The sequence below is a fragment of the Crocuta crocuta genome, unplaced genomic scaffold (assembly GCF_008692635.1).
Source record: "Crocuta crocuta isolate KB4526 unplaced genomic scaffold, BGI_CrCroc_1.0 scaffold128, whole genome shotgun sequence".
NCBI lineage: Eukaryota > Metazoa > Chordata > Mammalia > Carnivora > Hyaenidae > Crocuta > Crocuta crocuta.
The window spans coordinates 3001625-3019707 of NW_027532232.1; the positions used below are offsets into that span (position 1 = coordinate 3001625).

Sequence of the window (18083 nt, forward strand, 5' to 3'; positions counted from 1 at the left end):
AACTCCCATCATTAGTGAGCGGGTTATCAGAAGAGTGGTTCCAAGGAGGTATCGCAGATTGCATTTCCAAGGCTACAGATTCTAAGATGGAGAAGAGCATGTATGGAATTGATTACAGAGTACTTTTGGGATGGAACCCTGCAGAAGGGAAGGGGATGAAGCAGGAAAAGGCAGAGGCAGAAGTTGAGATGCAGTAGTGTCAGTGGAGGCTTCACGGAGTTCTGCAGACCAAGATGACCCACCAGAGTTTTCCCAAGTTGACTACCATTATATCTGTACAACCCCAAGAAGGAATGTGCCCTTGGATAGAGTGTCTCTTTTTTACTCAAAGATTCCAAAAGATAAATGACAGCTAACTACAGTCTCTAGGCAATAACCGAGGGAAGAATTCCTCCTGACATAAAGTAGGACCTGCAGGAGATAATGTTTGCACTAAACAGGCTGATACTTGAAGAAGTGAGTTTCTCACTTTTACTGGAATATGTCACACACCCCTGTTCATATATTGTCTTTGGCTGCTTCATCTAACAGCCACAGAGGTAGTTCTCACAGAGATGCATTGCCTGCAAAGCCTAAACTATTTAGTATTGAACGCTTTATAGAAAAATCTTGCTGACCCTTGATACAGGGTACTACCTTCAAGTAATATTATACCACCCCCCTAAAACATAAGGAACTCAATACAGAATATATTTCCGCTTGCCCCCCTGTCCTTTGTGTTCTTGTTGTCATATGTTTTACTTCTACTTCCGTTACAACCTTCTAATTAACTGTCACTATTTTTGTTTTAAATGCTCAATTATCTTTTAAAATAATTGAAAACATGAACAAATATTTTATATTTACTGACATGTTTACTATTTACTGACATGTTTACCATTATCAGCATTCATTTCTTGATATGAGGTTCAGTATGGCATGAGTAAATATGATGTGCTATGAGTACATGTGGTATGGAAATCTGAATAAATGTGATATGATAGGAGTAAATATGAGTTTCAATATGGTAATTTTGAATTTTCCTGGAAGTTGAAAAATGAACATTTCTTAAAGTATGTATCTATTGGTGATGGATTCTCTCAACTTTTGCCCTAAATATCATTTATTTTCATGCTTAAAGATATTTTTACTGGATATAGAATGTTAGATTGACATGCATTTTTTCCCTTTCCTTTTCATCATATCAGGTAATGTCATTCTGTTGTCTTTCATCTTGCATCGTTTCTACTAAGATATTTGTACCCTCTGGCTGCTTTTGAGATTTTTCTCTTTATCATTACTTTTTTCCAAATTGATTATGATGAGACTTGGTGTTTTGTTTTGTATTGTGTTTTGTTTATCCTCTTATCCTGCTCACAGCTCAGTGAATTCCTTAGATGTGTAGATTTATTGTTTTCAACCACTGTTTCTTCAGATTGATTTTTTTTCTGCCCCAGTCTCTACCATCTCTGCTTTTAGTTCTCTATTTGCAGGATTGTTAAGACACTTAATATTTTTTTGCAGGCCACTGGAGTTCTGTTCATTTTTAAGCCTTTCAGCCTATCTGAATGGTTTCTGTGGCCCTGCATCCAGCCATTAATGTTTCTTTCTCAGTTTCTAATCTGCTGCTCAGCCCATCCAGTACATGTTTTATTTCAGGTATCAACATGGTTCAGAAATTTCTAGTTTATTCTCATTGGTTCTCTTTTCCCCATTAATATCTCAAGTTTGTTTCTTCACTATTTGTATATTTTCTTTCAAATAATGGAACTAATGTATAAACTCAGTGTTGAAGTCCTGATCTGCTAATTTTATCATCTCTGCCATTCTGTTGGCTCTCATTGCTCCAGTCGTAAATCATTTTTCCTGCACCCCCAAATGTCTAATATTAAAAGAAAAATGTTATACTGAACATTATGGATCTCTCTCATTGAGCTTCTGAACGTTCATAGCTTTCCTTAATGTAGTACTGCGTTTTGACTACAGGAATTGGTTTATTTGTAGGTCAGATTGATCTTTCTTCAGACTTGTTACTAACCTTTGTTCAGATGTGTCCAGAGTAGCCCTTATTTTAGGACTAACTCATTCCAGTCTTTCTGAGATGTCTGTTGAATGCCTAGCATTGTTCAACAATGTCTCTCAATCTTTAGCGTGAAATGTGGCTGCTCCTGGCCCTGTTCACCTTTCGATTGTTGTTCATTTCCTAATTGCCTTGATCTGGTCTTGTGGAATCTTGGTCTGCAAATACACAGCATGCTTTTCATATAGAGTCTACTACGGAGGCTCCCTGGTGAGAGAGTGTGTGCAGACTTCCAGAGCCCTTTGTCTTTATAGCTGCCCCTTCCCTGGTACTTTGTCCTGCAGATTACATTTTTCTTAGGAGCTTTGATTTGGGTATATCTTCATCTCAGTGAAACTGCTGAACTCTTTTTGGGACACTCTTCCATGTGCCAAAATCCAGAGAGTGAACCAGGCAGAAAGTCAGGGAGCTGGCAGGCATCACCTTATTTGTTCACCTTCTCTTGTGAGTCAGGGATCCTGTACTGTCTGTTGTCTAATCCCTATAAAGGGTAATTTTATGCATTTTGTAGTTATGTGATTTTTTTTCTGGCAAGAAAGCTATTCTATCATAGCTGAATGCAGAAATAAGCCATATAAACATCATTAAAGGAATAATATACCTGTGATGATTTACAAAATGATTTCTATCACCATGGTCCTCATAGAATAAATTATTTTATTGTCGGCTTTTAAGTTTTTTATTTGAAGAGTAATGCATATATATTTATATACTGTACATTAAATGATTTATTGATATTTCATTATCATTTACTCCCATTAGTACCCAGATTAACTCAAAAAATTATATTGCCCCTTAACACTAAGCATTATGGCATATTTTCTGTAATGTATTTATGTACAACCATAATTATCTTACATAGTGGTACAGACTAAGAGTATTTTTGCTCTATATTAATGTTCTATTTCTAAAGATATTTTTGCATATTTGTTATCTGACAATTATATTTTACCAAAAGAAGTTTTACTTCGTTTAGTAACTGAAATGATTTTCCTAGAAATGTGGTTATGAAGAGGCATTGGTTGTATAGCTCTTAAGTGTAAGTGAACATATTACCTGATTAACTGTATACCTTACTTCTCGTGAGTACATGAGGGCTTGATGTAAGTTTAGGCCTTACCTTAAGAACTACTAGTATTCTTTAAACTCCCAAATTTTTGAGGCAAAATAAACTTTAGAGTTGTATATAATTGCTTTTTGTTTCATTTGTAATCTACTCAAACACAGAGCCCCACATGAGGAATTAATAGATTGTTACATTTTTTTCCTAGTGATTTTTAGTTGAAGAATTCATGGTAAATTGATCCACCCTCAGCCAATTAGACTTTGACATGTACTAATAAGATCTAATTGAGGAATTATGAAGACATTTGCTCAGGAGAAAATGAGCACGTAATTACACCATAAAGAGGTTAGAGTATCAGTGTTACCCAGCTGGAAGAATATTAGTTGAAATCCCAATGGCATCTATAAAGGACACTCCATAATGTTGTGCTGCGAAGGCCAATTAAAAGACGTAGATAAATCCATTGTCAACAGCAGGATTTCAACTCTAAATATCTATTTTCCTCTCTTGCCTCCACCTTCTTCAGGTGCTGGGGGATGGTCTCCATCTGACAGTGACCATTACCAATGGCTTCAGGTTGACTTCGGCAATCGGAAGCAGATCAGTGCCATTGCAACCCAAGGACGATACAGCAGCTCTGACTGGGTGACCCAATACCGCATGCTGTACAGTGACACTGGGAGAAATTGGAAACCCTATCATCAAGATGGGAACATCTGGGTGAGTCATTGTCAGAAAGGCAAATGCAGAATCGAGTGGCAGATAAGTGACCACAACCCCGCTGCCTCCTGGTGTCGTCTATGGAGGTGGAGAGGGCTTGGTTGTGGCCTGGCTGAAGGCTGATCTTGCTAGTTTTGTTTCCTGTCTTTGTGTTTGTGTCCTCTGGTACTTGAGAGAGAAAAGAAATGTGAGCAAAGCAAAAGGAGGTGGGGAAATGGGTCATAATCCCAGAGTTCCCTGCCCCACCTCTTGCCTTTATAGCAGAAATCCCTTATCTTGCAAAGTGACGCATTTCCCTTCCCTGGTTTCTCGTATATATCACAGAAAACAAAACCTCCCGATAATCCTGTGTTAAACCTGAAGAAAAGGGTAAATAATTTCATGATAGTAGAGTACTAGAATTTCGCTAAACACAATATTTCAAGTTACTATATTTTTGTCTGGAGTACAGAACTGAAATGGTACAAATTGTACCGAAATACCAAAGTCAGTTAAGGATATAGAATAAAAATAAAATCCTGACTTAGGTTTCCATTCCTTACTCCCCCTCACTCTCACTTGCCTCAGACTGTCTGTTTGGAGATATTTAGTTGAATCATCAAAGGATAACATGTGAAAGGGTCTACTGCCAACAGTTTGGATGAACTGACGGGTACTGGGCAGGCGGCCATGTACTCTGAAGCACTTTACCACCTGCCAGAAGCAAGTTCAGTTTTTATTTTGCTTTAATCCAGGCCTGTTCAGACGAAGCACCATTTACTGAGTTACTGACCATTTATGTATAAAGAGAAAAATAAGATAGAAAAATGCTTTTCTTTTAAAGAAAAACCAAATGGAAGACCAGCCATAGCTCTGGACCACATCAGGCAACACACTCACATCCCCTCCCACAACAGTTTTAAATATGTTAAAATATTGCTGGCCCTCACTCTAAGGTGTATACACTTGTCACTGTTTGTCTAATCAAAGCCATCAGGAAGCCATTCATTCATTCATTCATTCAATCATTCAGTCTTGTTGACAAAGAAATAGTTTCCTCTGGCTGCGATTTCTATCCAAGGCTAAGGGAAATGAGTCTTAATGTGTGCTATCCACTTAATTACCTAAACAGGTTTTAAAGTTTATGGATTCCAGGTACACCCACACCAATTAAATCCAAATCACCTAAATAGAAATTAGGTTAATGATAATGATACCCTTTTTTGAAGACTGTGATCTTCAATTCAGGTAAAATATTGAATTGTGAGAATATAATTTAGAGGAGTATGGAAAGAAAAGAAATGTCCCATATTATATTTTATGCAATTATTATGTTGTTAAGGTCCTTATTCCAGATCTATATTCACTACATTCTTTTATTATGAGAGAAAAATAGTTTAAATCATTTACTCTTAAAATATTTCAGTGAAATTGGAAAGTTGTGTGTCTCCAAATTTTCAGCACACTTGAATAAATTATTTTAAAATACTAAATTGTGAAGGCTCTATTCTAGTTTAAGTATTTAAAAAAGCATCCAGGACCAAGCCAAGTAAAGCCATCAATGTTAAACAGAAAGGAAAAGAAGGAGGGGGAAGAGGAGATTCACTTCTTAAATTGCATTCTTCACAATGTTAGATAGAGTGCTGAGGGTTTTCCACCTGACCAGTACGCACCCTTAGAAAATTTGTATTTTAACGATGCTCAGCATCCCTCCTCATCAGGGAAATACAAATCAAAACCACACTGACATACCACCTCACGCCAGTCAGAGTGGCTAAAATGAGCAAATCAGAGAACTCTAGATGCTGGCGAGGATGTGGAGAAACGGGCACCCTGCTACACTGTTGGTGGGAATGTANCATTTTTGTGAATAGACAGCATTTACAGGTCCTAGTTTGAGTAGGTGGTCATCTCTATAGCAGAATCCAGTGATCATAACTGTCATGTAAAATAAGGATATAATGCTCTGATAATAATTAAAAAAGTCCTCCAAAGTAGTTCTTTAGAAATGGCTTTTACCAAGCCATGATTATATGACAAAAACATTTGTATATTGAAATGGATAAGCTTTAGGAAGCAAGAAGTGGAGAAAATGTCTCTTTATGGAAAGTCTTCCTCTTACAGTTAAGGTAATTCAAAGTCACAAACCTAATTTATAGAAAAGTGATTTTCAACTAGAATAACCTAGAAAGCCTATAAATGTATGGATGTGTGGACCCCACTTCCAGAGATTTGGTTTAGTTAGTCTATGGTATAACCTAGACGTCAGGATTCTAATGTTCCCCAGGTCATTGCAATGTATAGCCAGCACTGAAAACCATATTTTAGATGCTTTTTGGCTTATAGGAGGGTGGGGATGGCAGAACCTTACTGTGAGACACAAACGGATATTAGGATATTGGAAAGAGCCTTCCTCAAAGTTTAGCAGTGAGAAAGAGACTGACGAAACAGACCACCCAGACAACTGTGAGTAGACAGTTAAGGCTCAGAACAGAAATCCTTCCAATAAAGCATTCATTATTTTCCAACTCTTTCTGGACTCTAACTTAAAAATCACATTAGCATGTTGGTGAAATTATTAGTCTTTCACATTTCTGTTTTTGTAAAGTTTTCATCCCATGATTGAAAGTGCCCAATCCTCTCCTGTCGTAATGCACTAAAGTAGTGATAAAGATAATCTGCTAAATACAGAGGTATTTGTATTTAATTACTTATTAAATTTAATTTACTTATCAGGTACTTAGCAGTTAGGGATAGCTCATTCTGACTAAATATAGAGACCTAAGTTTGAACAGTAGAATTTTCTGGGGTGACTTGGACTCTTGGTTTACACAAAACACCAGGGTTTGGGTGAGGGAGACAAGATCATGAACTGAGACTTTCACAAACAGTGAAGGTAGACTACATCTCCATACAGGGCTCTCAACCTTTTCCGATGATGTTATGAGTGTATTTTCTATTGTTTTCTGCCATTCTGATGTTTGTCTTGTTTCTTCCTTTTAAATCCTATGTTTTTTGTCAAAAATAAGTATGTGGTAAGTGACTATTTCTATATGAAACTGTAGTGAGCTAATTGTGAAATTTCAGAAATCAAAACAAGTTTGAGACACAAACTATATGCTGTGAAATATGTTTAAGTGCCAGGGATCCTGTGACATAATGATGATGGTTTAATCCTTGCTAATGTGAAAAGTGATCCATTGCTCCAACATATTCTAAAAGAAATAGAACTCATTTTCTAAAAATTCTTGAGTACTTCAGAGCCATGTTGTAGCAGGCATTAAGTGATTAACATTTAGCATTTACAGATCTTGACAACTATATGTTTTGGACATAAGTTTATAGAAAATGTAATTAAATATTAAATTTTCTTTCAGTCCAGCTACTGCTTAATGTGGTGTATACTATACTTAAATAAAAGAGATTTCCGACATAGATTTGGGTGGCTGTTTGATGGACAACGTGGGAAGTAAGCTGACCTGGTTAGGAAGTTGTTTCCCTATCCGTTCCTAAAATGATTGATTACCTGAGAAGAAGTCAAAGTAATGTAAACCCAGTTACTTAAGTGTTACTTTGAACAAATGCCAAATGGTTATTCCTTCTGTAATTTTGGGGGGGGGGGGGAGACAACACAACCAATTCTATTATCATATTTTTATTAAATGTCCCTGTGGAGAATTTGAGTTATTTTATGACCATTGGATAATATGTTAAGATAAGTGAAAAGCAAGTCCTGTCAACGAGAAATTATGGCAGTTTAACAGGATTTTAAAGTCGTGAATCTAACTGTGGGATCTGACTGTGAAATGATAATGGCTCTTGAAAATATTCCTGAAGAATGGTTTATCTGAATATTTAATACTTAAAGATGTGAATTGCTAAATGTGCTTGACTAGTCAAACCTTCTCATTCCTCAGTGATAATCCTAGGCATAATAGAATTCTTTTTACTTTATTCACAATGCCATTTCCTTCTATTCAGAATTTTCTTTCTAATGTAGAAGAAAAGTATGTGCAGACTGGTAAAATCGCCCCCCTCACTGCCCCTTGAAAAATCATTGCATTTACATATGCCACAAACTCATTTGCATATTGCTCTTGAGGTGTTTTCTGGTTTCCTTCGTATAATCTGTAGGAGACAGAGCAAATACTCTATATGATTATTTCTTATCAAAAGTCCATTCAGTATTACATTAAATAAGAATTCCAGCAGATTTTTGCTGGGAGGCTGCATTTAGTTTTGCTTGGGAAATTCAATTACCAGATTTTGAATATTTGGATCCAAAATAGGAAATTGAAGTATAAATAGTGAATGCCTTCTTTACATACCATTACTGTTTTGCAGGATAGTAACATACTATAAATTTACCTATAATGTGAATGTAGTTTTTCTTTTTTAAATTTTTTATTAAATGGTTATTTTTTAAAGGAGTTTTATCCCTTTTGTTAACAGTAGGCAGGTTTCAAACTGAGATCAGTGACCACTGAATATATCAGAAGGAGAATCCCACAGAACAGAAATGTTTACTATATTTACATTCCATCACTTACATATTTATCATATTTATACATTACATATTTATCAAGAATATAGGAATCTATAAGCCCATGTTCTCTAAGCCATATTAAATAAAATATTAATTTTCTAGATAAGTTAGGGACCTGGATCTCTTACATACTTTTTACCACATACGTACTCACTCAGAAAACTTCATTGTTTCTAACAAATTTGAAACATTAAAAAAAATCTGAAAAGCAAGTAACAACAGATTAATTGATTAAATTCTTTGTTTTTCTGAATATCAAATCAATAGCTAGAATATGTATTCTGTACATCCTTTTTAATCAAATATCTTATCAACTGCTAGCTACATAATAAAAGTTCCTAAAACTTCATTGTAGATTAGCATATAACCAGGTGTTCGGTAAGTGAAACCAAGATTTGGAATCAAAAGGCCTGAATTCAAGTATCTGGGTTCGTATATTCGGTTTATAAACCCATAGAAGTCACTTTGTGCCTCCAATTCCTAATCTGAAAAATGGGAGCAATATCTCTTGGGAGGTTTAAGTGAGATTATGTAAGTAAAGAAATTTATCAGGCATAGAGATTGAGAAACACGTGTGGTATCAATTGCCTGTATAGAAGCATCTACAAAACTCATAGCATTCTACAAAATTAGTGTTGCGTTTCTTTTCGATGAGGATATCTGTTATGATAATTTTCAGATAGTTTTGTCCCCTTCTATTCTTTCCAGATATATTCTACCTCTATTTACTCTTATTTGTGGTTAAAATATCTGAAAGTATTTTAGGTGAAGGAAGCATGACTTAAAATGAGAAGGGGAATGTGGGCAAACCTCTGGTATATCTTCCAGTTAACAAATGGATTGGGGCCACTGATAGTGCAGTTTAGGCTGGGCTTGTGGACCAGGGCTGGCTGGCCAAGCTCAGTGCCAAGTGCCTTTGCAGTCCTTGTAACAAATTATTTGTTACTATAATGTTGGTCATGTGTCCAATGAGCCATGTAAGGGGATATTGTTTAAAAATGAATGGATTATTCTGTCCTATCTTTTCAACCATTTGTTGCAGTGGTTGCACTAATTTTTCAAATCACTTCCAAATCTGTTCCCGATATAAATGTAAAGCTCACCTATTTCGCAGTTCAGTAGTATACTTGGATTCCTTCAAACAGGTCTAGACTTTTTCTCTGCCTTTGGAACTATAGAAGATAAACATCCCTCTTGCTTGCTACTGTATGTTCCATCAGATGATAGCATCCCTTTCTTCACTTAGGACACTAATGTAATAGCTTTCAACAGTAGCTGTGAATTTATTTGTTTATGTATGCATGTGCATTGTGGTTGCAGTCAGTTATTTGGGGGAAGGACCAGACAGGTATATTCAGAACAAGTTTATGGGCAACTTATTGAGAAATAAGACATAGCAGAATAATCTGCATTAAACCTTTTCAAAAATGACCCTTGATATAAATGGGATAAACATCTTCAGGACTTGTGTAGAAAAAAATAATTTCCAGGGTGAATTTAGAATAAGCTTCTTATTTCTGTGAAATACATTTTCCTGTTTACACCCCTCTTAGGCTAGGAGATATTTTTAAAACCTCATGAATTTTAATAAGTTGAGTAGATATTCCAGATCCTTCTGCATATACTATAATGCCTCTAGTAGTGAATTTTGATCACCTCTCTAAATCCACATTTGTATTGTGAGATTCTCATTTTGAGAGGTCATAGGATTTTGTCTTCCATCAACTCTGAGTCATTCATTATTGTAGACATAGACCTGTATGGAAGAACCATTCTAGCCAATGTGGTTATGTGTTTATTTTTTTCCAAAAATCTGGAAGATAAAAATAAGATGGTAGTAATAATAGTGGCATACACTGTTAGGTAAAAGAAGATAACATAATCTTATATGATATGGCTTTTTACAGGCAATGAAAAAACAGTATATTATTCTTCACAGTATAGTGCATTTTTCATAGATGAGTTAAGACAAAGTATATGTGATCATTATCCTAAATTTTTAAAGTATATTTGATTGCTTGAAGAGCATGCTGAAAGAGGAAGTGGTCTCATTAAGTGAAATGGTACTATCAGGTGTTTTATTTTGCTCTGGACTTGAATTATGGAGATGCTCATATTTTTCTCATCAGACTAAGGTGGGCTTTAGGTGACAAGGGTTTAAATGAGTCCAGGTGAATGAAAATTTATATAAAGTGTTGATAGATAAGTACCTGCAAACATTTTGAATAATGGTAATGAATAGTATCATTTAAGATGAGTTTCTTTACTCCACTCAAGTTGGGCTCATTGGAAGTTGAGAAAACAGCAGTATGTATTTATGGGAGAATATAGGGCATGATAAAACATGCCATTGTGTGGCCTCAGGTCCCTAAGAGGCAGTGGATCTGGTGTACTGGGATACTCTGGAACTGGACTACCTTTCACAGAGATCTGTGTGGCTTTAGGAGATTTCTTAACCTCTCTGGACTTAAATCTCTTCACCTGTAAAATCTGGCTAATAACACTCCTTACTTTCTTTACTTCAATAGAGATTATAGGCATTAAATTGATAATCCATGTGAAGAGTTAAGGGTAATATGTGGCACATATTAAGCCCTCCATTATTATTATATTACATAAATCTATGACTTCCAGGTGCATTGCTGTAATATTGGATTGAATCTGTCCTTAGAAATTCAAAGTAGCCTGTTACTTTCACTTTTTAACAACTTTTCTGTATTAACATGTTGGCATGTGTATTGTATTACATCTGTGCTTCTCAGCTTGAAATGACTAATGGCTCATTTTTAAGTATAATGAGAATGCTAATTTAATTTACGTCACTTGAATCATGATCCTGTTAGTCGTCACCCAGAGTCCTAGACATCACAGTACATATTGTGCCTAAGTGGTTCTTTTAGATCTGTTTTTTATTGAAGTTTGGTGAAAATATGACCGTGATGCTTTCATTAGACTTAGTTTAATAAATTCACTTTTATTAACTTTGGAAATCAAGGAAAATAACTGATTTTTAATGTATATTCTTGAGAGAAAGAGAGAGAGCGAGCGAGTGAGCACATGAGCGGGGAGGGCAGAGCAAGAGAGGGACATGAAATCCAGAGCAACTCCAGGCTCTGAGCTGTCAGCACAGAGCCAGGTGTGGGACCCGAACCCAGAAGCTGTGAGATCATGACCCACAAGTCGGACCCTTAACTGACTGAACCACCCAGGTGCCCTGAAAACAACCCATTTTTGTTTATACTCCTCCTCCATATCTTCTTAGGATAACTCAAAAGAGTAAGATAAGCAGACTGCAAAACAGGCTTTGTAAGAATTACCTAAGACAGATTATGCTGGTTAGCCATGAAAATGGAAAGCCAGAGAGAGCGAGGATTGACTCTGAATGGCAGGTTCTCAAAGTATGTCTTGAATCACCAACAACGGCATCACCTCAGAGCTCATAGGATATTCAGAATCGTAGGGACCCACCCTATACTTTAAAATCAGAATATACAGGGGCACCTGGGTGGCTCAGTGGGTTAAGCATCCAACTTCAGCTCAGGTCATGATCTCACGGTTTATGAGCTCAAGCCCCACATCGGTCTCTGTGCTGACAGCTCAGAGCCTGGAGCCTATTTTGGATTCTGTGTCCCCCTCTCTGTCTCTGCTCTCCCCTCCCTCCTTCCTTCCCTCCCTCCCTCTCTCTCTCTCTCTCTGTCTCTCTGTCTCTCAAAAAAAAAAATAATAAATATTAAAAATATTGAGAAATAAAAAAGCCAGAATATACAGTTTAACAATACTCACAGGTGATTCATATGCATGTTAGAGAGAGTGTATTGTTTTCCATATGTGAACACCTCTTGCTAGGAAGAATTAGAATTGGCCTCTGTGTCTCCAAAGCAAAAGGCAGAATTAGAATTAGAATACGCAGTGTAAATTGCAGGCCGACTTACCACTAAAGAGCATAAGCTTTGATGCAAAGGAACTTACTAAGCACCTACTATTTACTGAGGGTTGGAGATAAACTGCAGTCACTAACTTCTCGGGGTGAAAAATCTAGAGGTAATGCTAAACATATAAGTTTATAATTATCTTTTACGACTGTATGTGTCTTGTTGCTCTGAGAACACATACACACACACACACGCACGCCTCATTCATAGTGGTTGAGGGTCATGGTCAACAAGGACTTCTTGAGTTCTTAAGTATTTTTGGCTAAGTGGGTAAGGAGCTGGTGATGTAGGGAAGAGAAGCAGAAGGTCAATTCTAGCAGATGAATCTTCTGAAATAAGTAGGGATGGATAGTAAGACACTATAAATAATCATGTCTTTTAACACACAAATAAAAATCTGACCTTTGTTTAAAATTCCAAAATCATATCCTTTAAATCGGTAATGTTTAATTTCTACCATGTAAGTACCCAACTTTGAAAAAATGTTGGTGTCTTCTAGGGCACATCTCTGTAATGCTCATAATGCAGAGTTCACTGCCAAGCACATAATAGATGCTTAAGAGTGTACAGTTGAATTGAAGTACCTCATTTTGAAGATAGATGGGCTGAAGCTAAGAGACATGATGTTACTTAAATTTGAGCTACAAATCCAGTTTTACTGACCTCAGTAGTCAATAGGGAGATGTATACCTGTTTTCAGTTTATCAAGAAGCATCGTTATTATAATGAGTATTTGTTTATTGTAACTAAATGAAAGCAATTTGATTGCATACACAATATTTAGAGAACAAGGGATGCCTGGATGGGTCAGTCGGTTGAGCATCCGACTTTGGCTCAGGTCATGATCTCATGGCTGGTGAGTTCCAGGCCCTGTGTCAGGCTCTGCTGACAGCTCTGAGCCTGGAGCCTGCTTCAGATTCTGTGTCCCTCTCTCTCTCTCTGCATGTTTCCCACTTATTTTGTCTCTCTATCAAAAAAGAAAATAAAAACATTTTTAAAAAATACAAGTACTTTTTAAGTGTTTTTATTTAAAACATTTAAATAGCATGAGATCTGGAGGTGGACTTTAAGAATCAAAACCTTGCTCCAACACTTAGTAACAGTGAACGTTTAAGGATGTTAACAAAACTTGCATGGGCCTTACTTAGTTGCCTTAGCTCTAAAAAGGATAAAATAGTATCTGTCTTATGAGTTCCTAAGAGAATTAGGTAAATTGATCAAATTGCTTAGAATAATGCAACATAATTATAGGCTCATCTTCTTGTCTTCCTCTCATTTCACCCTCTCCTAATTGTTTATCAACATTATTACTGCTATTATCATTAATAATTATAAAACACTTGGGTGCCTGAGTGGTTCAGTTGGATGAGTATCTGACTCTTGATTTTGGCTCAGGTCATGATCCCAGGGTCAGGGGGATCAAGCCCCTGTGAGGCTCTGCACTGACAGCATAGAGCCTGCTTTGGATTCTGGTTTTCCCTCTCTCTCTGCCCCGCCCTGACTTGCATGCACATATGGCTCTCTCTGAAAGTAAGTAAATAAACTTTATTATGGTGATCATTTTGCAATGTATACAAATGTATATTGCACCCCTAAAACTAATATAATGCTGTATGTCAATTATATTTTGATTAAAAGAAAGAAAGAAAAGGCAAAACATTGTATATATATATATATGTGTGTGGAAATCCTAACTCCTAGTAACTCATACTGAATACAACTTTATCTAGAAATAGGATCTCTATAGGGATGCCTGGGTGGCTCAGTGGTTCGGCTCAAGTTACAATCCTGAGGTTGTGGGATAGAGCCCTGTGTCTGGCTCCATGCTGAGCATGAAGCCTGCATAACATTCTCACTCTCTCTGTCCCCTCTCCCTTCCTCATGCTCTGAATGAATGAATGAATGAATAAGTAAATAAGTAAGTAAATAAATAAAATCTTTAGAACACTATATTAAAAGTGGTTTAAAGACCTGAAGCCAGTAGTTGATGGACCTATTGTCAAGAATATTAAAATCTAATTATGAGGACAATGGCTTTAAGTAAAGCCTGGTTGTCTTTGGCTGCTCTTAGTATATGTGTGCCCTTGGTGACTGTGAAGATGCCTCTACTATTTGTCACCTGTATGTACAATTTTTCCAAGCAACTAATTTAGTCAATGTTGACTTTGAGAAAGAACTAACAGAATGTTAAAATGTCTTGGCAAATACATTTGGATTGTTTGAATAAACTATCTTAATTATAGGCTGTATTATCGTTCTGGCAAAAAAAGATGTCATGTTGATAGGCTGTCTGAACGGTTCACTCAGTTACCATCAGTAACTCTTCAAGAACGTGGGGAAGGAGTAAAATATAGACTTCTACTTCTAGAAAAATTGCATCACGCTTCCAAATGAAAAGATTATTTGAGATAAACAACTGTGTTTCTCCCCTGGACTTCACTGTTGTATTTTGATGAGACAGTGGGTCTATTGTAATTGCCATTAAAATGGTTTATCATTCTGTTAATATGCAACTGTAGTGAAGTCTATGAAAACTGGCCTGTGATTTAGCAGACTTGTTTAGAAAACTGCCTGCACCAATTAATAAATAATAAGAGCCAGCCAGCATTTGTTGGAGGTTCATTAGTGTTTGATATGTCCTTATCTCATAAACAACTTAAATGTGATGATATAGAATATAGTTATTATTAAGCCCATCCTATAGATGCAAAAGCTAAGAAGTAGAGATGGTAGAGCATTCCAAGGGGCACATGGAGCATTAACAGTGGAGCTGGAATTAGAATCCTGGGCTAACTAAATAGACCTTCACTATCATGACCCTCATCACTATGGCTTAAGCCCTTCCTTTCAGGGTGTGCAAGAAACTTGCTGACAGCCACATTTTAACTGTAATGTGCTACACATGCATATGATGGTGTATCTTTTTATAAAGTTACTGGTCCTGCTGGATTAAGAGTTCAATCTCCCCCAGTGTGGCCTCATCTTATAGACAATGACCCTATTTCCAAATAAGATAACATTCCAAGGTACTGGGGTTAGGACCCCGACATATGAATTTTAGAGGGATGCAATTCAAACCCTAACACCTAACTTTTAGGAAAGCACCTTATAAAGTGATGCCATTAAAACCCATTTGCTACCACTTCAGGATTAATAGTGTTATGTACGGTTTGTAAAGAATAGGGAATGGGTTTATAAGAAAGACAGTAGTTTCTAAGAGGAGTTGTACATCTGTCCTCATGAATTCAAGAAATATGCCCAGGTCAAAGCAGAAGAGATTGGTTGCTGAGTAATGATATGATTCTCTGCATTCATTTGTTTACAAGCAAAACTTGAAAGAAAGATTTTCAGAATTCTTCTCTCTTGGGTAGCAAATGAGCCAAAGGTGATTTTTCAAACCATGCAAATAGAATGAACCAACTCCCTCACCCTAGCCCATGAAAAGTGCCTGTGTTTTAACAGTATCAAGTTTCCAACCTCATGTAGCGCTTTATTTTGAACTAAACACTATTTGACATTATAGCCATCATCTGAGTCCTTGGGATATATTATTTAAAAACTGGATTCTAGAAAACATGCATTCTAAGCAATTATTGACATTGAGCTCTCCCAAAGATAAAACAGCAACCTCCAATTGAATCTTGAGATTTAATTGCTAATTTCTTTTGGATTATAATAGTATCTATTTAAAAACAGCAGGTTTTATTAGTTACTTTCACAGCATTCTTCAGAGAAGATTGAGAAACACATTCCCATGATCTCAGATATGAAAGCTGAGTTGCCCAGGGCAAAGAGAATGTTCATCTTATGCACTTATCAATTGCAGTTGTTCATTCTGTTTGCAGTGTGACTGTCCTGTTTGTGTGTTTCTTAGTTTTGTTGCAGTATGCAAAGCAGAAAATAGAGCTGTGTGGAGTGGCCTAGAGCAATAGAAAAAGACTGAATTTATCATAAATTCATTCAGGCTATTTACATCCAGCCTGAAACAACAAGTATTTAATAACAACTGAAAATATATAGAAGTTTCCCGTTCCTATGAAAGGATTTTGTGATTGTGATACCAGAAGATACTTATACCAGATTTGTCACATGACTTACTAGATAGTGAGGTTGGTATATGGTTAAATATATACATTTTGACAGTTTTGTTCCTAGAATAGTAATACATATGAGTATCCCATTTTAACTTTACTTAAAATAAGCAGTAATCCCAGTATTGTCCATTTTTAAGTTTAAAGTCAAAGACCAAAGAAATTATTGTTCAGATAATTGTATGTTGGAATCAAGGTAACTGATAATGAAATAAAATACTCACATGCACACATACCACACACCCCCATCCTCAACCCTTGCTTCAAAATAACTCTTACTCTTCCCCTAAATTAAATAAAGTCTATGGATAATTAATACAACTCTTCCTCTAAATTAAATAAAGTCTATGGATAATTAATACAATCAAATCTTTCACTATATTCAGTTGAAATATAGACATGTTAAACATTTGGACTAAGATCAAACACCATTGCTAATACTACTTACTGAGTACTTACCTGATGAATTCTTTGGGGGTCAAATACTCTGACAAGATCCTCAAAGGTGAGGGGCCAAGTTTGGTCCTTGATTCCTGTGTCCCCATAGTGTTTACTCTCTCCATTATACCATATTTGAGAAGATAGAAGAGTGGGTGGTTGTATGTACATTCTCTGAGAGGTTTCTTTATCTTGTTAAATGTTGGGTCTCACCATCTAGGACCTTACTTTGCACCTTGGATGCACTTAGTAAATATTTGTTAACAGACTGGCTGAAGTTAGGATAATTAGTGGGCATTTGAATAATGATATATAATTAGGTACACATTTCATTAAAATATTTATTTGTATTTAGTTTATATGTATCTAATGGAAACTGACCAATGTTGCACATACATACATCTGCTGAAAGGAGAAGTTCAAGGGTCAAAAATGGTCCCCCAAAAAACTTGTGGGGACCCTCAAGTTTTCCAGAGGGAAGAAAATATAGCAGAGGCTATAATAGCAAGGACGTACCAGGGAGGCTGGGGATACTAAGTACAGCAACAAAGCTTATTCTCCTTTCAGACCTGGGGCAGCCTGGGGATGTGGAGTGAAATGTTAAGGGGCTAAGGCCAAATGCATGTATCTGTTGCAAACTTGAATGTGAGCTGGGCCCTGGGTCAGTGCAGACAATCTGTCATCAGTATAGACAGGTCTGTGATCTCATAAAGGCTGAGTGTTGGGATAGCAGTATAATTGGTGAAGTCTGTGCAAAAGAAATAACACATAAGAATAACATTCTATATTCTTTGTTTCCATTTGTGTAAAAGGCAAAAACAGGAAAACCTGTGCTGTAAGAAATCTGGGTGGTGGTTTCCTGTGTATGTGGGCAGTGGCTGCAAGTTCTCTTCAAAGGAAGGCTTTGGGGGTGCTGGTAATTGTTTCTTGACTCAGTGCTTGTTACCCTAATGGAAAGTCATCAAGCTGAGTATCTATGTGCACTTTTCTCTATGCACATGAAAATTCAGTAGTAAGTTTTAGAAGACAATATGATCAGTTTTGAAATCAAGGTCTAGCTTGTAGGGAATAGGAACTGAAGGAAACTAGGAACTATTATCCAAATTGCTCTCTAGTACCAAAAATAATTCCAGGGAAAAACCAGTGGGCCAGACAAAAGCAAATAAATAACCAGGGGAGTTGGCAAAGGACCCTAAAAGCCTACTTGCAACATGTGAAAGAATTATTTGACCTTATGTGAATACCTGGGGCT

The 18083-nt window shown here is 36.5% G+C and overlaps 1 protein-coding gene across 1 annotated transcript in view; it reads left to right on the plus strand.

The window, feature by feature from the left end:
- CNTNAP2 (contactin associated protein 2) overlaps window positions 1-18083 on the plus strand; it is a 1422049-nt gene that overhangs the window by 88062 nt on the left and 1315904 nt on the right. Inside the window, exon 5 of the mRNA XM_077778041.1 lies at window positions 3652-3845. Within this exon, the coding sequence (XP_077634167.1) occupies window positions 3652-3845 (194 nt within the window). The remainder of the gene's footprint in view (window positions 1-3651; window positions 3846-18083) is intronic.